Source organism: Larus michahellis, chromosome 2 (assembly GCF_964199755.1).
Source record: "Larus michahellis chromosome 2, bLarMic1.1, whole genome shotgun sequence".
Taxonomy (NCBI): Eukaryota; Metazoa; Chordata; class Aves; order Charadriiformes; family Laridae; genus Larus; species Larus michahellis.
Window position 1 is genome coordinate 155,844,575 of NC_133897.1, and position 24,374 is coordinate 155,868,948.

At 45.2% G+C, this 24,374-nt stretch overlaps 1 protein-coding gene across 1 annotated transcript; it reads right to left on the bottom strand.

Moving 5' to 3' along the window:
* Positions 1 to 233: 233 nt before the first annotated feature.
* HAS2 (hyaluronan synthase 2) lies at positions 234 to 21,516 on the bottom strand. Its single transcript, XM_074573665.1, has 4 exons — positions 20,708 to 21,516; positions 10,480 to 11,106; positions 5,424 to 5,525; positions 234 to 3,324 (listed from the first exon to the last, which is right to left on the bottom strand). The coding sequence occupies exons 2-4, from the start codon at positions 11,104 to 11,106 to the stop codon at positions 2,395 to 2,397; spliced, it is 1,659 nt and encodes a 552-aa protein (XP_074429766.1). The 5' UTR covers positions 20,708 to 21,516; the 3' UTR covers positions 234 to 2,394.
* Positions 21,517 to 24,374: the final 2,858 nt, after the last annotated feature.

The window sequence follows — 24,374 nt, forward strand, 5'->3', positions numbered from 1 at the left end:
TTCCCAAAATGAGGTTGGACTGCTGTTCCTGTTTCACGAATCAGGAAATGCCCGAATTCATCTAGCAGCTAGTGGCAGAGGCAGGCAGAGACACCAAGCACCACCCATATACTGTGCCATCAGGGCACCAGGAACCAGCACCCAGGGGCCCTGTGGTTCCTGATTCCCATTCTGCCTCTCAGAGCGGGGAGCAGTCCCTGCCTCCTCCGGGTGCTCTGCTACGATGGCAAATTGCTCCTCTGAAACCAGGCTGGTGACGGTATAACAACATCCTTCAAACCGTCTACATTTATGGCTTCAAAGCAGAAGTGCTTATCAGAAATACCATGAATTAGTCATAATCTTATCAAAAATATTTTATTTATGAAAGTAACAATTATACTATACAACCTATATTGGAAGTACATTGAATAATTGCTAGAATAAATACAGGCAATTAATTCAATCTTTTTATAGAATGAGAGGATTTATTTGACATTTGAATGTTAACCCAAGCTTTAACTTACATCATAAATAGTTAAAAGGCATAGTCAAGTTTTTTTTTATTTTTACTGTTTCTTTTGCTTTTTTTTTAATACTGTTCTATTTTGTAATCAACATGAATCAACTCTCCAATCATTAACATAATATTAGTATGACTTTCAAGCAATCATGTACCTCAAGATAATCAGACAAATAAGGTAGTGTGTGTGCAGTTCATTCTACAGCAGAATCTATTCATGTCTGCATAAAAAAAGAGAAGCCGAAAATGCTTCTAAGTTCTTTAAGCATCATATGCTGATTTCTGCTTTACCACAGTGCTTTTAATACCAGAATCTAAAAAGGGCATATATCTGTATGCAGCTGGCTTTCTGTTGCTCTTTATAAAGTATATTAGGGCTCAATGCCACATTCCTTTGGCTGGTGAAGGATTGCAGAATTTAGTCCTGAATATTATTTCTCAAAGCCATGGTCCAAAATAAATGTCCAAGACTGATTATTAGGCACCAAGGAAGTGATGGATTTGCTAAGACTTGATGTTTTCTGATTAAAAAATTGGCTTCTTTTCTGGTAGATACGCTTTAGTCAAACACAAATTATTGGGCTCGGTACTGGGGTCTGTATTACACTGAGTATCAGAGAAGCTGATGTTTATATTTTCTGTAAACTCTGTGAAGGGCACTGCAGAAGTTTTATAGTAAGACACCCACATTTTGAAAGCATTGATAAGTGTTCCTTCCATGTATTTTTTTTTAAAACTCAAAAATCTCAACTGTCTGCTTGGTACTAGCAGAATACGAACAACTACAACCATCAGTGAAGTCAATAGTAGTTTTGGGTGTCCAATATTTCTCCAGATCAGAAGGTTTTGACTCCTCAGATCCCATGGAAAACCAGTGGGAGCTTTCCTATACGTCTTCTCCAGTGGCATCAAGGCCTGCCTTGCCTTACGCTTATTGCGCGTGCCAGGGATATGATACTCTCAGGAGAGAAGCAAATTTCCCTTTTACAATGTTATCCAAAACAAAACCCCAAATTGCACATATCTACCCCTTTGGCCTTTTTTATGCACAAATATGCTCGTATTCAATAACCGACAATGTTGGGCCTTTCCTAATAAAAGTCTTCAAAGAGCACATTTAAATGCTTTTTCACAGAAATAACCATTCATCAGTTGCAAAAATGCAGAGAGACCTTTTATTTTTTCTGTTGTGAACAAAACCAATTCAGTAAAAATTTTGGGGGAGGAAGTACATTTTTTTTCCCTAATGTATTTAAAAAGGCTAAAAAACAAAATGTTGGGGAGGCAGCTTTTTTTGGCAGATAGTAAAATATAAAATAAGTGATTTAAAAAAAAAAGTTGGCTTAAAAATACACACACACAAATAATACAATAATATAAAAATACAGCTCAGCCAATGTCCTCTTAAAATTTACCTTTGGCATTACATTTGGCAGCCTAACACAAAAGACCCTTCCTATAAACACAACTATAAAAAAGAGAAGTTCATAAATTAGGTTTCAAGGGGTTGTAAGATCCTTTTCTTGATTCTCCAAACTCCTTTCCTTCCTGTCCACACACATAAGCATGACCAGTGAGGTATATAGAACGTAACACTGTCAGGCATATGCACAATAAAAAAGTGCATAAACATAGAAGTTCCCCAATTTTCTTGCGAACAGGTCGAAAATGTGTGGTTTGTTTTTTCTCCCCCTTGGAAAAAAAAAAATAATCATTTTTTATTGTTTTTTTTTTTCTTACTTTGGCAGGACGAAAATGAACCCAGAGGAATATAAATGTCCTATTCCCAGCAGCAATGATCCATTTCCCTTGGCAACATTCGTCTGATGCCACAGACACTACAAGGTCGTTGGGTTGCTTTACGACTCTCTGGGTAACTTCCCATGGAAACATCATACGTCTAGCACCATGTCATAGTGTTGCTCTTTCTTCCGCCTGCCACATTTGGTGATAAGAACCAAGTACAAAGTCAAAAGCAGAACCCAGTAACATGCATAGAGTATTGTGCCAATGATGAGAACTGTCTGTTTCGACTCGGAAAATGGCTTCTTTGATTCCTTGTAGATAGTGAAAATCACGCCACCTAGGAGGATTGTAAACCAAATGGAGACTGGAATGAGTCCTATAAAATTAACTACAATGGTTTTTCTTCCTGACGTGCCCCACCCTGCTTTGTTTATCGTGGCAATCGCAAACATCTTTGCTGGCAGTAAACTTGACATGTACAACACTGAGTAGAGTGACATGAAAACCATGACAATGTTGCCCCTAAGGAAGCTGGCAAAGGAAGACTTTATCAGGCCCACTAACTGAACTGTCAACAAGAAGAGGAGGATGTTCCAGATTTTTCCCCTGTAGAAGAGCTGAATGACTGTGGCGATAAGGAAGAAAGGAAAAAATCCAGTGATTACAGCTTCGTAGGTCATCCACAAATGGTGCTTGTGGAACCACATCGCGTTATAAAGCCACTCTCTAAAGTACGATTTACTCCAGCGTGTCTGCTGATTCAGCCACCTGAGATACTCTATCGGTGTTTCGGTAAGGCACTTGGATCTAGCTGTGTATTTTGTTGCATAGCCCAGACTTAGCACTCTGTTAGTGAGATGCCTGTCATCTCCAAAGCTGCACTGGGAGCCCATAAATTCTTGGTTGTACCAATCTTCCACGAATTCATGGAGTAAAGAGTTTCTGTACATCCCCAGAGGTCCGCTGATGCACTGTACACAGCCGAAATAGGACTGACAGGCTCTTTCTATGTTAAATGCCATCCAGTATCTCACGCTGCTCAGAAAAGATATCCAGGAATCGTATTTGTTCAAAATCTGCAAAATACAAAAAAGTTTTAATTTTAGGTGAGCTCTTGAGAAAGAAAATACACATATTGGATCAATAAGAAATTTGCAGAGACTAGAGCGTCATTAGCCAAAATACTGGGGGCACCTAGCTCCTGTGTCCAACTCATAACAAATCTGAGTTACCTGTACAGTCCAGGACATTAACAGGAGGGGTGAAAATCCTATTCTCCACCAAGAAACTTCTTTTCTGATTCATTCTTCCTTTCCCTTCACCCCCAGTTAAGGACCTGCTGGTCCCAGCCTCTCCCAAGAGGAGATGGTAGAGTTCCAGATGTGGATTCCTCCTTCTTTCTCCCCCTGATCACATCTTTGGGACTCACAGGACTTCTTACAGCCCTCCTAAAGCTATTCTAGAGCATGAGAAAGGCTGAGCACATGGTCTTTGGCCTACATTTTTGGTATCATAACGCTTGCCCTAGAGGTTTGACCCTGGACTATGTCCCCATATCGGACATTAGGCCCTCTGAAGAACAACCTGTTCTGATTTGTCTCTGCAGTACCAGCCATGTTATGTTGCCCAAGACATATTGTGATATTCCAATAGAGACATGCTTTGGCCTGGATAAAGGTCTCGGTCTTTCTGTGCTGTATGCGCCAAGCTCACATGAAGCTCACGCCTACACTTAAAATACAACACAGGCATAGTCTAGGAGTCTGAACACTCAATGGGGGCATCAGAGCATGCAGATGCCCATGTCCATGTCTTCACATCTGTGTTCTCAGCACACGCCTTGTGCTGGTGAATGTGGCAAGTAAGTAAGTGTGTAGCAGGGTGGCTGTGCCAGCTGCGCGCCGGTATCTTCTCAGTGTGGGGATTTTCAAGGGAACCTGTGGCCTTCTACATCTAGAAAGCAGTATTGTGCAACTAGAAAAAAATAGTGTTTTGCTCCAATGGCCCTAATTTCTGTCAGGTTTGAAAGCCAAGGGCCCAACTTGTCTCTGTTTCAACTTAATTCCGGAATATTTTAGAAGCGGCAGGGCTCTGGGATGGGCTCAAGCCTGGCTAAAATGTATTTGGTGTATGCTGGAAAGTGAATTAGGAAAAAAACCCTACACCTAGAGCCTTCATTCTGCCACCTTTCCTCCCAGAGGACACATGTCCTTCCCTCTCTCTGCAGATACTTATGAACCTTCACTGCCATAGCTGAGCCCATACGGTCTCCTTCCAGTTGTACTGACGCGTGCCTGGCATCTCGCATGTGTAGGGCGAGTGTGACACCTGGTTGTGGTCAGCCCAGAGCCACAAAGATATTCAGGCTTCTGTGGGAATCTTAATTTCTGGAGTTAAGAGCCACATGCCTGAAATACTTATGACTACTGGGGCGTTCATTAGCAACTGCTTGCCCATATAGATGGCCCTTTTTCCTCCATCTCACATAAAAGCCCAGCTGAGTACGTGGGATCGATCCCAAGGCCAATTGAAATATTCATATGTATTTTTCTTTATAAATTGCAGCAGAAGCAATTGTGTGAAAAGGAATGAACAGCCTTTTGCTGTAGTTGTCAGCCAAACTCGGCAATGCTGGAAATCCTAACAAAAGTGGATCTGGGCTGACTTGGGGGCTTTCCATTGTCCTGCCTGACAGAGATGCAGAGGAAACCCAACAATACACAGAGTGCATAGTGCACTGCATTTCAAAAAGGCTTTTATTCCTAACAATCTTGGCTGCCAGTGGTAACATAATTGAAGTGCTTGGGGTGCTGGACTTGGCTTTGGGAGACCTGTTCTCAATTTCCTGCTCTCCTATAGCTTTTCTTTGGTACCCTGAGAAAGCAGCTATATCCAGAGACTCAAAGATGCCACAACAATCCCGACAATGCCAGTGCCCTACTTTTCACATATATGGAGGAGAATAATTTTTGTTTCCTTTCTCCGGGTGTTAAAACCATACAGTGCTTGTATCTCAGAATAAGGGTTTCTGTTCAACAGACAGAAAGGTTAAGGTCTCATAAGAGCCTCTATAATGGTATGACAATATATTCAAACCTATTCCAGTCAGGGAAGTCTGTTACAGTGCCAATAGTTGCTGAAACCCCTCTGTTAATCTGAAAATCATCGAACTCACCTGCACGTCACCTCCAACTCCTCCAACCATTGGATCTTCTTCTAAAACCTTTACCATCTCCACTGATGAGGCTGGATCAAGCATGGTATCTGAATCACAGACCTACAAGTAAGACATAACAAGAACAAAAATGGGTTAAGGAGTACACTAGAGAGGAAAATAAAAATCATGTGAGTGACTGACGTAGCTCTATATGCGTAGTCTCCTGAATGCAGTTAAATCTCACTTTGGAGTCTGGGTTGATACTTCTGTTAAAGGCCGTTTGTATCAGGCAGCAAGGAGTGGTGCTGAGCGAAACAGAGCGCTCGTTAGTGCTGCGCAGGCAAACAATCCTCTCCTCTCTATCAGCTCTATTTGTTTTACTGGCACACTGGGCTGGCTGCTGCGAATCAGAGATACGCTCGCAGAGATGGGGCACTGCAGAGCAAGACAATGTTTGTGGGTGTGTGGCAGATCCCTGCTGAGCCCTGACATAGGGTTTCCCTGCGTCGGCTGCATGGCTGGAGCAGCCTGGTCAAATGTTTCCCACTGCCATATGAGGGAAGGAGCGAGGAGTTAAATTCCAGACACTTGTTATAAAAAAGAAAAAGAAGAAGTCAGCTAGGAGTCTGGGAAGAAACCTAATCGTTCTTTAACGCACAGAACGCTTTAGCAATTCACATAAGAGATGTATTTTGGATTCCAGAACAAACTCATTTTTAATTTTAGATGCATGGTGTGTTATTAGCAGTGCAGGGATTTGACATTCGATATATAGAAATTATTTGCTATTTTCCCCTGGCATTCTTATAAAAAATATGTAAGGCCAAAAGGAGCAAGTCCCCAAGAGCAGCGTTCCACGAGACCAGGGCAGAAATAGATGACACACACAAGGCGTTTCAGCCACACAAACACTCCTAGTCAACTAAACACTGTGTACATTAGGAACTGGCTTTCCCCCGGAGAGTAGGAGGAGGACTCAGACAGGCTGGCCGGTCTGCGAGGCAGCTGGCATTGCTTTCGTTTGCTCGGAGGCGAATGACATGGGCTGCAGCCTGTTTCAAACAGGCGGGTGTCTCCTTGTCGCAGCTGCTGTTGCTGCAAGCGGTGCCCCCATCGTGTGTAAACTCATTTCGCAGACTCCCAGAAACCGGAGCAGGGGAGGCTGTCCCAGAAACACCCCTCTGGCTGGCTGGATCCTGCCCTACAAATTCTCATACTGTTTCCAGTTTATCCTCACATTGCATTCCTGTGATTTCAGATGGGGACGGTAGGGGCAAAAGTCGGTAGCTCAGCATGAATAACCTATTTAGTCAGATTCTGGTGAGGCTTCGTATCGGGTATCCTAATTTTGGTGTCCTTTCACCCAACCTTTCAATTCAGCCTAAGCCCCTTCACTCCAGGAGAGCGGAAACCTTCATGTCTGGTCTATGAAGGGGAGGAGAGCGTTTTGGGGCTCTGTTATGGACCAGACTCGAGCTGGGAGGTAGCCCTGGGTAGTTGGGCTCAGTGTGCAACTGAGTTTCTGCCAACATGCTCCTCTCCACGCTCACTTGGAGTGGGCTGAGAGGAGAAAGCTGATCCAAGCTCTTGTATTTCCATCAGGAGAAAAGCCACAAGCATCTCCAGCTCCTGCTAACTTGATGCATCCACCTCTTCTCCTCTAAGGACTCATCCTGAGCAGCACCTTTGTAACCTGGCCAAGGGATGCCTCCAACTTTGGTGGAAATCTGTCATCAGTGACAGCACTGGGTGATAAAAAGGGAGCAAAACAATTCTGCTGAAGAGGGGAAAGGATGCCTGTATTTCAACCTGGGACTTCCTGAGCAGACCTGTTTCTGAGTGTTTTGAACAGGGCATCCACAGTTTGCCGAGTACCCAAGGCTCAGGCAGTGACACTGGTCCCATTTCTGGTGACCATCAGTGGTGGTCCCTCCCCAGCCCCTCTGCTTTCCCTCTGGTGCCTGTCACTTGATGTGGCTAAGCAGCCCCCACCCTGCCAGATGCATTTATCTACAGCAGAGAGACCTGCCTGTCAGCAGCACAATTTATATGAAATGAGGAATCCTGAAAACAGTCATATTTACAAATTACCAGCATGTGTCCAGGGCATGTCAGCACAGTGGATGTGCCTGGGTTTCTGGGGCAAACCTGACAAGCCACCATTTTCCAGGTGAAAAGAGGACACGACCAAAGAAAGGCAGATACTTAGGAACCCAAATAAAACACACCGAGGTCTGTCAAGCCAGAGGTAGCCCAGCACAGCCCCAGAGCCAATTTGCCATCTTTCCACATAAGGGCTGAGTGACCTAGAAATAAACTGCCTTGGGTCACAGAGTTGCATGAAAGGGACATTCAGCCTTAAGCGAGCTGTTCAGATACTTGTTGTCACCAGCGACAGTTTATCTAAGTTGCTCTGAGAAGTTCAGGCTGCGCTGGACTGTCCACACAGGTGCCTCCACCAAGCCAAGATGAATTGCACCCTGGCTGCCCTGACCAGCTCTGCGCTGACGATATCTGCCGGTTTAACTCTACCTGATGGCTTGCACCCTCCTAACCTCCTCCAGGAGGCAAATAAGTCTTCACAGCAGTTTCAGGTATTTAATGAGATGCCGCTAATAAGCAACAGCTCGTTATCTGCATTGGTCTGACTGCTTATGATTGCCTGTCCATAACCCCAAGGTGTCTTTTAAGAACTATAAGGCCCACAGTTTCAAGGATGGGCAATGGTGCTGACTGGTCCCTTAAAATGTTGGGCCTGTTTAATGTAATTTACCGTGGGTACCCCCAAAGAACCATTTGAAATATGTCAACCTTCATTCATTCATAAAACAGAGCCACATTTTAGCTGCATTGCGTCATGACTGTGTAGTAGCCAGGGCCACCAAGGTGCTGCGTTTCTAATATAGATGTGACCGTAGATGTGATTGTGGCATCAATCATTACTGCAGCACTTGAGGGCTGCTTACAGCAGCATTGCAGTCCCTGACATATTTATCAGGACTTCTGAGCCAAGTCAGGAGTGTACATTGACTGAAAGACCAGAAATATCTCTTCCATTTTCTCAGTTTATGCTATGACTGTTGAAATAGAAACACTTTTTCCAGGTTCCCTGAACAAATGCAAGAGCTGGACCGAGGGAGGAAAGTTGCAATGAATCTGTTTCCTCTCTGCCTTCTCTCTCTGCAATCTGATACTTCTGTGCAAAGTGATTATAAAACCATGCTAATAAAGAAAACCAGCATTTTTATCCCATCATAGTCCCTCACAGAACAGAACCAAAGTGCAGACAATGGAGAACTTAAGCCCATTGTTTTCAGAGAATAAATCAGTTTCAATTTTGGAAGTGGTAGGGGATGGGCTTTAAATCTTTGCCTCACTCTCCCAGCTCCAATAACAGAGCGGATCCTAGCACTCTTCAGTTTCTGCCCCTCCTGAGCATGAAGGACTCACTGCTCTCAGCCCAGCTACCGGCAGCCTCTCCGCATCCCTTGGACATTGTGCCCATGGATGCTGTGCCGTGTGGAGTGTGCACACACACGCCAGCACAAGGCTGGGCATGGACCCCAGAAACATGTATCGGTCAACCGTGCAGCTGCCCTGAACCAGTGGAGAACATCTGCAACAAGCTGCTGCTCCACTGGAGGTGACCACTGGATGCTCTGAGGTCAGGAGAAGGTGGGAAGGGCCGAGGGTGGTGAATTGGGAAGATCACAGAATCACACAGTATCAAAGAATGGTTTGGGTTGGAAGGGACTTTAAAGATCATCTAGTTCCAACCCCCTGCCATGGGCAGGGACACCTCCCACTAGATCAGGTTGCTCAAAGCCCCATCCAGCCTGGCCTTAAACACTTCCAGGGATGGGGCAGCCACAACCTCTCTGGGCAACCTGTTTCAATGTCTCACCACCCTCACAGTAAAGAATTTCTTCCTGATATCCAATCTAAATCTACCCTCTTTCAGTTTGAAACCATTGCCCTGTGTCCTATCATTACACTCTCTGACAAAGAGTCCCTCCCCATCCTTCCTGTAGGCCCCCTTTAGGTACTGGAAGGCCGCTATAAGGTGTCCCTGGAGCCTTCTCTTCTCCACGCTGAACAACCTGAACAACTACAACTCTCTCAGCCTGTCCTCATAGCGTAGGTGCTCCAGCCCTCTGATCATCTCATATGCAGTGGGATTAGCTGAATGAGCCTTGCTGGCCTTGATCGATAAGGAAGGATCCTCAGTGTCCACCCAGAGACCCTGATCCCGCCCGCCTTCCTCCACACGCGACCTCTTCCCCTTCCCGCAGTCAGCAGGGCTGTTTGCGGGAGCGAGGAGTGCTTCCATGTGTAAGGCAAAAACATAGCAAATCTTTCACGGGATCCAAGGCAGCTGGAAAGAAATGTGTCTCTGCTGCTTTGGAAACAGGGAGAGAGGACCCAGCCTAATTCATTTTTAAGTGAATAGTGTCATAAGGGCTTTAAAGGCCAAGTCGCGGTGAGTGAGGTAATGCAGCTGTAAGTGATGAAGCAAAAGCTCCTTCAGGCTTTAGCTGCAGAAATCTTTCTTTCAAGGCTGCACGTTGACCCTTTTAATGAACACTCCACACAGCCTTCGGAGCCTCTAAAATGCCCCCATCTTTTTTACAGGCTCCACCACTGCTGCGAGATATTCCCTAGTGCCACCAAATACCTGTCTGTCTGCTTGCACATGGGGCCGCTAACAACCTCACAAAATAAAACCTCACCCGAGATCCTGACCTACAGGAGCAGTGAAGGGGTCTTCAGGAGGCCACTGGCTTTGTCTGAAGCAAAACCATTTGGATGGGGGGAGCAGTACTGAAGTCTGAGGAAGGATTTCAGATTTCTCCAGTAGCTGGTGCACAGATTCAACATATTCACAGATAGATTGACCATTTTAAAAGGTAGCAAAATACGCTTTTAACGGTCAAGCTGTTTCCAAACAGACTGAAAGGAGCACTGTGTTCATCAGGGACTAGGATGGCCTCTAACATGCTGCACAAAATATACAAAAGCTGCTTTCTTTCAAAGTGTGTTTGAATTGGCACTGACCTGGCGCGCTAATACCTACCTGTACATAATCCACGCTTCTCCCCAGTGCTTTGAATGCTGTGTACATTACTTCTCTTTTTCCACCCCATTTCTGCATGATGCAGACACTTTTGTTGGACAGGACCAGCTGAGATACATGTTGCATGCTCTCTTTGTGAGACTCCTCCGTCTCACCCGGACCTTTGTCGTGGAAGTTATTACTCCAGATATAAGTGGCAGATTTGTCCCTACCCATGATTTCAGTAAAAATGTCCATCATGTAAACGTCGTCTTCTGAGTTCCCATCAATGACCATAACAACTTTAATTCCAGGGTAGGTCAATCTTTTCACAGAAAGTAAACATTTTCTTAAGTAGTCAGGATCCTCTTGATAGGCAGCAATGCAAAGGGCAACTGTTTTGTTCAGCTTGATTGGAGTCTCTAGCGACCGCTTCATTTTCCTGTGCTCTAGGAAGGCAAACAGGCTTTGGATGATGAGATGTGATGCCAGGATAGCACCATAGAGTCCAAAGGAGAAGTAGTAGTTGTCTGTTTGGATGAACTGGTAGCCCACAATGTAAGCAGCGGTGATTCCCAGCAGGAGGGACACCCCGAAGAGTGTGGTTCCAAGTATTCTCAGGATACATATAAACCTCTCACAATACATCTGCAAAGAAGCATGGAAACCATTAGCAGAGTCACCACTTGCTGATATAAGCCCTCGTAAGGGGTGTGCTTGGCTAAAACATAGGGCTCAGCATCAACAGAAACACCCTGTGCTTCTGGCCGTGTCACGGACTTACTGCATCACCTCGCTCAACATCCCTTTGCAGTATTTCCTCTGTGTAAAATAAAATACACTTCAGGTACCAGGGATGTCTTCTACTATTTGTAATGTCCTCACAGAAGGTGCTGTCTGTGTTAGGATCTTATTTTGGCAGCCTGGGCTTGCTGAATGAGGTGTTCTGTCATTTTACCCTGGGGGGGTTGGAGAAGGGGCTCGTAGGCCACCACTCGCTTCCTACGGTCACGGGCGAGCGGAACAGCTGATGTCTGGGCAGCCCCTCCTCATCCCCCATCCATGTCATGACTGCATCCCTGAATCGCTTCTGTCGCTTAGTTATGTTTGCAAAAATATTGGAAAGACATTCTTAAAACAGATGTCTGAATGTATTTATAATTTTTTAAACAGATGTCTGACTATCTTTATAATTTATATTTATATAATCAGACATCTGCTTTAAAAGGTCTTCTCAGTACCATTGCAAAAATGTATTATTCATACATTTGTGTACACAGATATATGCAGATGTGAGCATGTGTGTATAGGGCTAAAGCTTGACCGAGATTAAATCTGTGGCAAAAGCACGCATTAATTTAAGAGCGCCAAGACTCCACCCTGGACTCAAAAATTCATTAGAACATCAGTTGATTCTGACAATTCTGCAGATTTAGGTTACCTGGCTGTAAAATCTTATAACCTAAGTTCCAGGTTATGAAGCAGCTAGCTGGCGTGGAGGATGCTCTGGGATTTTTGAGATAAAAACACGTAGGCAGGCAGGCAAGGAGATATATTGCTACCTAACTGCTTTTTGTTGACAATCCCATTAACCGTTTTATGCAACAGCTTTCTCAGAATTACAGGAAAGCTAATCACAATGGTTTATGCCAATTGATGCATCTGACCTTATGGGCATTGTCCTGGCATAAAATGGATAACGTCTGTTTGAGGCTAACCCAGCAAGCGCATCGCAAGTCAATGAATCTGAAACCCATGCTTGAAAATTTTGCTGAATTAGGGCCTCTCAGAGTAATGGACTTAATAGTTGTGTTGTCTTACTATTATTCATATTTTCCCTGCTGCTATCATCCTGCTCATCTGCTGATCATGTTTGCTTCACCGTCTGTTGGCCAAAGCTGAAGTTGGAACAGCACTTCCTTACATCATATATGTCTTTAACTCTTTCTTGAGAAAATACTACCAAGCTGCAGCAGCATAGCTGTCATCAATTATGTTTCTGTCTGAAAAGTTACAGGCTTGGAAAAAAAAAGTCAACACAGAATCACTTACAAAATAAAAATAAACCAGGCGAGCATAAAGTCTGAAGTCACGAAGACTATGCTTTTTTCCACTGGCTATTTAGGGTCTTAAATTTCAAGACGGGAGGAAGCCTCTTAAATGTATATTTGGAGACACTGTTAGAGAAATCGGACCCTATCTCTAGGACTTCCTTGAATACTTATGGCTGGGCTCTGACAGGTGCTGTAATCACCCACCAGCAAAAGGGACCGTCCCTGCTCTGGCCTGTCTGAAAGTCCTTCACAGCGAGGGTCACAGAGAAGCCTAATAAAAGATAGGTTATGCTTACCACCACTATAGGTGAATTAAAACTCGGTGCCCAAAATAGACTCGCTTTGGAAAACAGATTAAGTAATGGATCCCCTCTAGATTACCTTGAAGTCAAATAGCCTGTGTGTTTATTAATCCCTCAAGCACGCAGAAGGTCACAAACATGAAGGTAAATGTTTCGTTAACAGTGCAGTTGTACTCTGCTTTCCCATTTGGGGTCCACTACTTCTCTTCTTTTGCCAGAAATAGAAAATTCCTATTAGTCAGTAGGAGCTAAAGTCTGCTTACATTAAGAGTTATACGTCTGAAATCAATGGACCACTTGTACGGGTAGAGCTCACAGGACTTAGATTAAGATCTGGAGCGTTTACATTTGCCTGACTATTTACTGTACCAGGCTTCTTTTCTAATAATTTGCTATTGCTTTTTCTGTTCCTATGAAGTATTTCTGCATAAAAGGAAAAAAATAAAAAAAAAGAAATGAATTCTCTGATCTTGTCATTACAGCACAGCTTCCCTCCCTTGCAAAAAACCAGTCTTTTAAGATCAAGAAATGGATTTCTGGTCTTAATAAAACAGCATTTTTTTCCTATCCTTTCACTGTCAACCTTGGGAAAATAAACTGTGTTTTGATCTAAATTCCTGGCTTTCATCAAAGAAACTTTCCTCTTTGTATGTGCAATTGAGGTTTTTATGTATAGTCTTTTAACTGACTGAATCTCAGGCTAAGTCTGGAAAAAGTTGCTCAATATTCTCAAGCTTTAGCACGTGAGCTATTGATAACTTGCCCAGCAGAACTGATCTTTATCAACTTGAACGTGCCCAAACAATGGCAAAGAAGCCAAAAACTCTCCACCCTTCTCCAATAATTGAGCCAAGAAGTTAAAAGGAAATGACGCTTGTACAAGTCTGGGACCAAAAATGAACTGCTGAGTCAAATACGAGCACTGAGGGTAGGGAATAGCTGCATCAGAGATCTTAAGGTCAGACAGTGCTGTTTGGAATATCTAGCCTGGCCTAACATAGTGAAATGTAAAAGGACATCCTTCATAAGACATCAGTTGAAATCCATTCTTGAAGTTTTCTGAACCTGTCATACGAAGCTAAAATCAAGTATTACCAGAGAACTAGCATACAGTACTGGTTTTTAACTAATACTGACATGCTGAGTCAAAGTGTGTCAAATGCTTGGTGAAGGACAAGCACCCACGTTAACTTTCAAAGCCACAATTATTTTTCAGTCCTTTCACCGATAAGCACTTTTTCTGAGTGCTGGCAATATTCTTTCAGCAAAATGTAATTGCTTATATTCAAAGTTGCCATCACTTCAGCCCTATTCAACAGCTGACTAATTGGTGGAGGACACCATACACACCTCCTATGGTCACCAGATCTTACTGTTTTGTTTATGTCTCAGCCTAAAGAATCTTCAGTTCCTTCAGGGATTTAACCCAGTAAGTTTGTCCTGGGAAACAGGCACTGCAGCACTTCGAAAACAAAGAAACCCCACTGCCTAGGCTAGGGATGAGGTGCTCAACACATGGAAGGCATGCAGCCGGTCCATATTCCTGGATCAACAAAGATAATTGAAGGTCACTTCTATTATACACATGGAACTGCTGCTACATGGGAACAGGTGTTGGAGTGAGGAGAGGGACATGGCTCCCCACCTGGTGAGAAGGTGAGTTGGTGGGTTACCTCACTGTCTCTGGAGTCAAACCAAGATCTTGCACTTTCTGGGCAGGTTTTTAACCAGTTCTGTAAAGGAGGAGGAGGAAGGCAGTACCTGCAACATTCATTCTTTCTTATTATTTTCTCAAGAGTGAAAGCTGTTTAGCACTGAAAGAAGTCGGAGGGTCCATTGCTTTTCATCATTCCTGAAGGACATTTCCAGGGGGCAATAAGGTTGCACTGGCTGTGTCAGACTCTTGGAGGTGCCTGTGTCCCCCATGTACTGCACAAGAAGCTTGAGACAAGACTGCTAATTCTGCTCTGCACTTTGCGGATCTAAATCCTTTATTGGCACCTTCACCTGACCTCACAGTGCTGAACCCAGCACAAGATTTACACAGCCTCCATCAAACAGCATCATGGTTTGTATACACAGGATGGGTGTACGTAGAGAGGCTTCAAAGTCTACTGCTGAGCAATTTGTTGTCATGATCTTGTAGCTGTTTATTTCCATGGATGGAGCTGGTCAGTGTTAACCAGCCCATCTACTAGAAATCAAATACGAAAGCCATATGCTAAATCATAAGACTACATAGGCTGTTGTTGATTCAGTGACAAATTTTGATTCACCAAGCAGTCCCAAGTATATAGCACCTTGTAGTGACTGTACGGGAGGAAGCAACGTGTGCCTTTCTTTGGAGACTCCTATGGAAAAGCATGGCCAAGAAATGAGTCCTTGCATGTACTTCACATCAGAGTCCACCTAGTGAACTCTATAGCATTGTGTCTCTTTTGGCATCACGATAAAGCCACACAAAGAGTAATTTTTTTTGGTCACACCTATGGTGAAGGAGAACTTACTCCACGTTACTATTAACAACTGGCGTAACTACAAGTTGTAGCCTTCTAGCATCATTTTCATAAAAAAATTTGAGGTTAACAAAGAGTTGACTAATACCTACACTGTACATATAACGACTGGGGTATTAACCCTAACACTAGACATCACGCTCCTTTCTCAGAATGAATAATGCCTTAGATCTCAAATAAGAAGAACATAGCAAAATATGCTTGTGTTCTCTCTATTCTGAAAAAATACTCAGGCTAGCATTTAACTGTAGTTATGGTACATAGATCTAACTTTAATAAGATCTAGGCACTTGACTGAAATTCAGCAGGTTCTTTTGTCCTGATTTGGACTGGGTCTTTACTCAGCAAAGAACACTGCTGACTTCCACGGTAAAGCACCATTTCTCCCCCCTCCAAAATCATACAGCACAGTCCATCCATGAGGTTACTAATCAGCTTTCATGCATTGCTGAGAGTAACAGGACCGGGAGATAGCTCATCCCTTTACAAAGCCAGGAAGCAAAGAGAAAAAAAAGGGGAATTTGTTACTAATACATCAAGAGAGTAAGAAACAGAATAGGGGCAAACACCTATCCAGAAAACCTCTGTGTATTGGTGTCTGAACACATCAATATTATCTGCAGCGTGTTCACTTATTCTGCCCCAGCCGTTGTGTAGCTGCCCTGAGGACTAAGGAAGCGGTCAGGTGGTCCCCCACATCTGCTGATACAGGATGTGGAACCGGGGACTGATGGGAGGTCAAACTGAAGTTAGGTTTGCTTGCAACACATGGGATGCAGCTCACTACATCATCTGTTCCAGGAGTCATCTCTCATGTACAAGGCTCAGACATATTGCCATAGAGCACTTCTGGCTAGCTTTTCCCCAGAAGATTAAAAAGCAAGACGGGGAGACACAGGAAGTTCATACATACAACGTAACAACTTGGAAGGTTGTTTGAAAGAATTAGCACTTATTAATTCCAAACATCTGAACACATTTTTAAAAAAACCTTACACTGCAAAAGTCAATATTTGTCCAGGAGACAACAGTAAAGATTCAATCACAAGTGCGCTTATTTTACCCCCTTCAATAGTTCAGAAGAGTTGTGCCTCTCCCTAAACGTCTAGGGCTTTGGCCAAAATGGCAAATAGTCCAAAACTACAGGAACAGATCTGTAAAAAGGAATGCCTGGTGCTAAGGGCCTAACTTCCACCCTCCCTCCATTCTCGTTTTCACTCGGAACTAAGTTTAGTCAGACCCCATGGACGGAAAACCCATTAGGGTCTGAGAAGTGCGCTCCAGGGGTACGTCTTGCAATTAGTTTAATTCAAGAGCAATCCGGTGTGTGTGCCCAGCGATCGCTTTGCAACACAAACCCAAGCAATGTGGTTGGGGGGAGGGAGCACTTGTAGCTTGTGCTCAACAGCACACTCCCGATTCAAAATAAATTGATAATACGAGCGAACCTCACATACAAGATCTGCACATCAGACTTGCCTGCAAATCTTTGTTGCACTGAAAACCTTTGAAAATATCTCAATTTTACGTGCCTGTATAGAAGCTGAATTTCTGAATGCCTACTGGTCAGGGTCCTCTGAACCTTAGTGCTGAGGCTTTGGATTCAGCAAAGCATGTAAGTACGTCACTAAAGATAAGTGTGCACTGAAGTGTTTTGCTGAAGAGGGAAATCACTGGGTAATTTATCTTGCAGTTCTGTAGTGCAGGCATTAAAAAAAAAAAAATCTTTCTCTGCAAAGCTGCTCTTTCTGGGATACCCATGATAAAAGTGTGTCCATACATTTAACAAATTTATTATACAGATTAATCTCCCTTATGATGGGTCATTGCTTAACCACTACATTTCTTACATTAGGGAATCTAAGAGTGGACTGGGACTCAGACAATTTGGATTTTGTTCCTCCTGTTGCCATTCACCTGCTGGGTGACCTTAGGTAAGCGAATTCACCTCTCTCTGCCTCAGCTTCCTCACCTGTAAAATGGGAACCACGATCATGCAGGAGGTTCTTGGAGATCTACCAAACCCTTCATGAGGCTTAGGTTACTGCTATTTGGAATGGTATTTTTTCTGGTGTGCTATGGGGCTCACCGGTTCTCTAGTTCCATATAACTGTTCTTCCTCAAAATAAACCAACAAAAACCAGCACACCACTTCCTATTTTCCTTGCCTATATCCACCTGAAGGTATAGTCAGTAGGGGTTTACCTGTAACAAACACGCAACTCTTACTCAGCAGGGTGCCTGGGATCAGTGAGGTTGGCAGCGTAGGAGCTGGCACACGTTGGTATATGAGCATACAGGTACCAGGGGCTGTTTTGCAGACAACCAAAGGAAGAGTATCATCTTTTACAAGCCTTTAAAAACCTCCTTACTTGTGAGAATAACAGCGTTTGGCTTCAAATGATCCGCCGCTTGAATGACATGAGCGTGTCTGAGTGGGTGTGTGAGTGTGTGCGCGCACACACACAGGCTGACACGTCTGTGTCTGGCCTTGTACACATGGACACCGTGTGGATACACAAACACCGTCTGACGGTTACAATTTTTCAGACAATATTTAGATTTGTTATTAGCCTTGTTTTGGAGGCAAAATAAATCATCATTCTTTGAAGTACAAATGATTCCAGGTACACATTAATTACAAGCATAAAATAGCTGTCCAGACTCCCTCTTCTATTTTACAGCCTGCAGAGAGGAAACTGGAAAGTTATGTTACATCTGTACATCTTTTATACAGCGGAGTTACCATATCTGGTGCTTTTGGTTATTTATCACTTCCAGATTTTGTCATGCCATTGATCTTCTGGAAAGGGCTCACATAAGACTAAAATTAACTCTGGGGTTAGGTTTAAAATAAAGAACAGGATTAGTAATGATGGCAAAATGTATCTGCATGCATGGGCTTTGATCAGCAAATCAAGAATCTCCTGTCTGCTCAATGTATGTTTCCCACTAAACAGCCCAAATTTAGTCTCTTATAGGTTTGAGTAATCAATGTGGAATGAATTCTACAGCTGCTGGTTGGGTTTGTCCCTAATGTAGACAGGGATACACTGGTTGTTAAATTAACCAAAAGAAGGCTAACCTCCTCCTCCCCAAACAAATGCTTTGAGAAATAAATGAAGGAGTAAATCATATTTGTACTCAGACATTTTGGATTGTGGTTAAACAAAAATCTAGTTTAGAAATGTTTTCTGGTTGCTGGTTGTTAAGTCCATGGATGCTTTTGGCACAAAACTGACTACTCCATGCCCTACTCCAGCAAATTAATATTTAGTTGGTGTTCACAGCTTATTACCTTACAATTTGTTTATAAAGCAGAGGTCATATCTTGTTTGACTTAGTCAAGTTCCACTCCACTGAATGGAGAAGTAATTTGCTGCTTTATACACGAATTTTGAGTAGTAGAGAAGCAAATTTGCTTCCACACCATAAATATGAACCGCTGAGTTTGTTGCTAGTGCAACTAGCATGGGAAACTCCACTGAATCCAGTAGAGCTGCTCTTCGTACTGGGAAAACCTTTTCCCAGTTTTTTCTGTGCTTGCACTGAAAGGCTTATTAAGCATTGGAACAGGCTGCCCAGGGAAGCGGTTGAGGCACCATCCCTGGAGATATTTAAAAGACAGGTAGATGCTTAAAGATATGGTTTAGTGATGTTTTTTTGTCAGTTAGGTTGATGGTTGGACTAGATGATCTGAAAGGTCCCTTCCAACCTAGGCAATTCTAAGATGCTATGATTCTATAAGAGATTTATGAGCATGAAATAAAATCGTGGCTTTATTGACACCAGTGACAAAACTCCTCCAGCCTTGGCGGCGACTGGATTTTGAGCAGTTTTTCAGGGAAAGAGAACACATTTCACCACCATCACCCCCAAATGACATGACCTATCCATTCTCTGAAGCAAGTCCGAGGGCACCCATGCCACACGCAATGTGTGCTGGAGAAAACAACGCGCGTGTGCCTATGGAAAAATGATCCCTAAGGAAGGGGACTATGATGCAGGGTGCTAACGCCAAGGGGTGGCTGTGCCTTGGGAGATGCGGGATCACCGCAGGCCCTGAAGAAGGGGTGAGACAACACCCACCAGGAGCGTTGTGGTACATGGGGCCTGCTCTTGGGACAGGGGAAACGGGGTAAATCCTCTCAAAAGTCCCTTTCAGCCCTCTTTGCTATGGAGTCTGGCAAGGCTCTTAGGAGCCGCGTCTCGGCCGTGTCCAGGAGACACCAGCCGCCACTCGAGCAGGTGCAGGGAAGGGGCTGGGGACAGCGGTCCGCGGAAGGCCGCCAGGAAGGAGACCCCGGGGTCCTACAGAGCCCCGAGGGAGCGAACGCCGCGGGAGCCGGGTCCGCCAGGCTCCTGCGGGGGAACCCCGGCCCGGCGCCTCAGCCAATGGGGGCGGCGCTGGCTGCGTCACAGAGGGTGGGCGGGGCGCCGGGGGGGAATCCCCCGCGCTGCCACGTCACAATGGGGGTGGGTCCCCCTCCCCGGCCGTGCCCGGGCTGGTGGGGGCAGCCAGGCGGAGCGGAGCGGGGCGGCGGGGCCCTTCCCCGCCCGACGCCGGGTGGGCTGCGCCACTCGGGGCTTCGCTGGAGCTGCCTTTGATCCCCCCCACCTCTCCCCACGGCGGCTGCAGCGCCCCGCGATGTGACGCTCCTTCGGCCGGGTGCCGCCGTCGGGCTGCCCGACGGGGCGGGTCCGGCCGGCGGCTTGCGGCGCTGGAAGTTGGCGGGCAGCGCGGCAGCCCCCGCCCCGCCGCAGCCCTCCTTCTCCCGTCCCTCCCGCGGGAAACCGCCCAGGCAGCTCGGTCGCCTTGGTTTCTCCCCTCCGAGGCGGGACTCCAGCCCTCCTCCCGCCGGCCGCCTCCCCGCCTTCCTTCCTGCCGTCCCATCCCTCCCCTCCTGTCACGTCCCCCCGCCCGGCCCGGGATGCAGAGGCGGGGGAGGGCCGGGGGAGAAGCCAGCCTGGGCTGCGAGCAGGTCTCGCCTCCCTCGCTGGGCTCAGCGGAGCGGCTGCCTAACCTGTTGCTCGATTTTATGTTATTTTTAGGTTTGGTTAGGTTTTGGTGTGGGTTTTTTTTTTTTCTTTTCTTTTTTTTTTTTTTTTTTTTTCTTTCCCCCCCCCCCAAATCGTAGAGCTCAGCAATATCTTAAACGGATTACACGGAGGAGGGGATGAAGCTGAAAACCTCATTCATCCTCACTGCGGTCCTATTCATTGCTGAAATAGGTGTAGCGTAGAGCCGGTAAGATCCTCCCCCAGCCCCACTCGTGTTTTGGGGATCTCTTTCAGCCTTCCTCCTTTGAATGGTGGGGATGGGAGGAGAGGGTCTTGTGCTCTTGAGGTGACAGAAGCGTAATCATAAATCACCTACCTTGTTTGTCCTTCTGTCCTTTGGTCATAGAGGGGCTCCAGCCAGCTGTGTGGTCTCACGTACCGTTGCTCCCGCTGAACAGTTTCCAAGTTTGAGGTAAAAGATCAAATCGCACTTTTCAGGGACTTATTGAGACGCTCAGAAGTAAAAAATAATTAAAAATGAAAATAATAATAAAAAAAAATCGTTTAAGGCTATTCAGTCCTACTCATTTTCTCCCACGTGTTTTCACAATAACCATGTATTTGTCTTTCTCTGCTTCAGTTTCTAGCTCAAAGCTGTGGAATTTTTTTTTTTTTCAAATAATAATAATAAAAAAAGTTAGAAGTAATAAATTAGGAGTTAGTTTCTCGTGGTCGAAGCTGAAGATCTGATTTCAAACCCGGCTAGCCAGGAGGCTGGAGAAGTTGCAAGGCAGCGTCTGAAAGTTTGAGAGATGTACAGCATCAGATAAAGTCTCTTTGGTGATGCCTTGCTGACCGAGTAACTGTTTCAATGAGGTTTCTCAGCAGCAGCAGCAGCAAACGGGTAATATTTTCCAGACGTCTTTTTCTTTCCTCCTGCTGCTGCTGCTTTTCTGCCTCCTCCACGTTATGGGGTCTTTTAACAAGTGAGACTTGAGTTCTTTTAATAGGCGGAGGATGGGAAGAAGGAGGGGAGGGAACTCCTGTAAGGAGTGAAAAAAAAAAAGAAACCAACCCTGCCCATTGAAACGATCTCAGCCAAGGACCAGTTCAGCGGCCGGAATTCAATTAGCTAACTCGCAAATTTTGCAAAGAAATGCAATACACATACGTTGCCACCACCTGATTTCCTCCTCATGCCCCACAGTTAGGGAGAAACCCCCACTTACCCCTGTCCCTGCATCTCTAGGCTTGGGGTGTGGGACTCCCTCCCACAGCCACCATTCGGCTGGGACAATTTTTGCTGCTGCTGTTTTTTATTAATAAGGGAATTGCCTCTATGAATGGATGAACTTTGCAGTTTCCAACCCTGCTTTACCCATTCACTCTCGGAAACATTTGCTGTAGTAAATACCCAAGGAAGCTCTCACTAGCATTAATACTTGTGCCACTCGTGTTAAAACAAGCCAGGAAACACGTTAGACAATTTAAGAACTGGAAAATTGTGGTGTGGGGTTGGATTTTTTAAATTTTATTTTATTTAAAAAAAAAAAGAGACATGCTCACTCTGTGCTTTATTGATGGTTCACAGTTAGCCAGGGGCATCACCAGTTAACAGCACACCCCCACCGTCTGCCGCCTACCAGCAGCTTTCACTCGCACGGACGGGCTCCTTGCCGTTGTAACTCTTCTGTGCCTCAAAGGCAGATTTCCCCGCTTTCGAGCCCCCGTTTCCACTTGAAATGATTTGAAAAAGGCACTAGGTGGCACTGTTGAAGTGAGAGGAGCAGCGCGGAGCTCGGTGACGCCCGGAGCGGGGATGCGGTGCCGGTGCGCGGAGCTCGGCTGGATGCTGCTCCGTCCCGCCGTGCCCGGGCAGGGACCCTCCGGGGGAGGATGCGGAGGGGACAATCAGCTTCTCATTCCCCCGTCCTGTTTTCTCAAGGACCACAAAGACCGCTCTTTGGAGGCGTGGAGACCACAAAGGGGACCATGTCCAGACACCGTTGGGAAACCCAGTGATGACTCCCCGCTGAATTATTGCCCGTCATTACCTTCTGGCGTGGGAAAACCTTGGGGTGCGCTGGGGGTTCCTTATGCACAAGAAATGGTTTGAAGTCGATGGTTACCTAGACTGGAGATTTTTTTTTTTTGTACCTCGGGGAAGTGGTTGGATTTTCAGGTGTGCTCAGTCGCTGCCAAAGGGAAGAGTGCTTTTAGGATGTGCGTCGAAGCTGAGCTCCTTGAGCAATTGGTCTGCCTCAGATAACAGGTCTGCCTCTGCTTTAAACCAAAGTTTGTGTCTGTTTTAAGCTGGCAGTGCCAGGGAGAGCAGCTGTCTCACCCTCCTCCTGCTTTGGGCTCCTCATTCCTATCTCCTCACTGCCCCTTTCCCTATGTCAGGAGAAGTGACCTAGGTTAGGAAATAGCTGTCTGGGGAGAGGGAGCAGCATAAAAGTAAGAACAAGTAACTTGGGCAAGGGAGAAGGCAGGACAACTGCTTTTGGCAGCAAACTGTTTTATGGTGGTTTATGGTTTATATTGGTTATGAGTGTCCTTGTGAAAATACAGCATGGCTTAGCAAGCATGAAGTCTACCAGGGCTTTCAGGCATTCCTCCGTTTCAGGCCTTCCTCCCTTGGCAGCACCATTCCCATACTCCAACCACCCCCAAATGGTCTGTGTTACAGAACCTTCTGCTACAGTGCCCAGCACATCTCTCTCATCAGACAAGGAGCAAATTGCAGTGTCTGCTCCAAGTCAAGGGCAGAAGGATGTCAGTAGGGCTACTGAACCCCCTGTCCACACTAGCCTTCCTACCACCCAAATATCTAGCATAAGCCAGGTTTATAACATGGTGAAAATTTGTCATTTAGCCAGGCAAGGAGCTATCACTGAACTGCTACCATCACACACGTAACCAAGTCCTCGACGTCTGTGTGAGTCCTAGAGCGTGATTTCCTCACATCAGACTTTCTCTGTCTCTCTCGAGGCAAGAGAGGATGAAGCTGTAACACACGTGTCCCATGTCTGTCTTTGAACATGGCTATCCTCAAAACTGTGCCTTGGGGAGCTCTTGCTGCCAGCCCCTCTTGGGTTCCCCGGGCACTTGTTTGCCTTGTCTTGATTCAGGGACACGTGTGTCCTGCACAGGGGATTTCACGTCTAGGATAATTTCTGAAATGAGGTTGGGGGTGCGGGGGTCAGTTTGTTTGGTTTTTTCCTTCTTTTTGTAACCAAATGTTACAAACTAAGTTTTTCAAATGAGCATTTGTTAGGAATGAACCGTTATTTTTTTTTTTTTTCGTATTCCACCTTTTAATGGTTTAAATTTGGAGGCTGCACATCTTCTCTGCTGATGACTGCACATTACTCTGGAAATACACAGTGTCCCATTGGCTTAATCCCATGCTCTTTAGATTTGAACAGGGATCAAGAGACAGAGTCTGGTGAGGCACAAATCTCTGTGTCCTGCTTGCATTACAGGGGCAGCAATAGCAGCACTTAAATCACACTGAAACTTTGTTTTAGAAAATGACATAATGGGAGTGGTGAGTCTCTCATGTCCACAGCTACTTCCTTCTCAGCCATAGCTCATGTTGTGTGATCGTGCTGTCAGGGCAAGCGGGATAACGTAGGTCGCTGAAGCTAGGTTCGCCTACCGGGAAGGAATTAAAAGTAGGAGGATATGATTAATGTCAATCCGCGCAGTGCTATAGAAAACAGATGTAGATGTGTTTCATTGGAAGTATATCACATCTACGTTTATATGTTATGTTACGTCTACATGGTAACCATTATCAATGCTGTTTTCTAATTGGGATTTATAATCACAAGTAATGAGGAAAAGGGACTTTTTGGCTATCACTATCCACAGGCAAAGATGATCACCAGCAGTATGAGAATAAGCTTAATGAACTAACCTGACTTCATTTTCTGAGGCAGTGGGTTTGTTTGACAGAGGTCAGACAAAATATATTTGGGGGGGAGTTTGACATAAGCTACAGTTAAATAAATTGGTTACCACAGAGCAAATGAGGGGAT

Coding starts and splice junctions, on each gene's coding strand:
- HAS2 (XM_074573665.1), bottom strand. CDS start 11,106: ATGTATTGTGAGAGGTTTATATGTATCCTGAGAATACTTGGAACCACA. Junction 5,526..10,479: donor GAAGCGTGGATTATGTACAG/GTAGGTATTAGC, acceptor TCTTACTTGTAG/GTCTGTGATTCAGATACCAT. Junction 3,325..5,423: donor GAGTTGGAGGTGACGTGCAG/GTGAGTTCGATG, acceptor TGTATTTTGCAG/ATTTTGAACAAATACGATTC.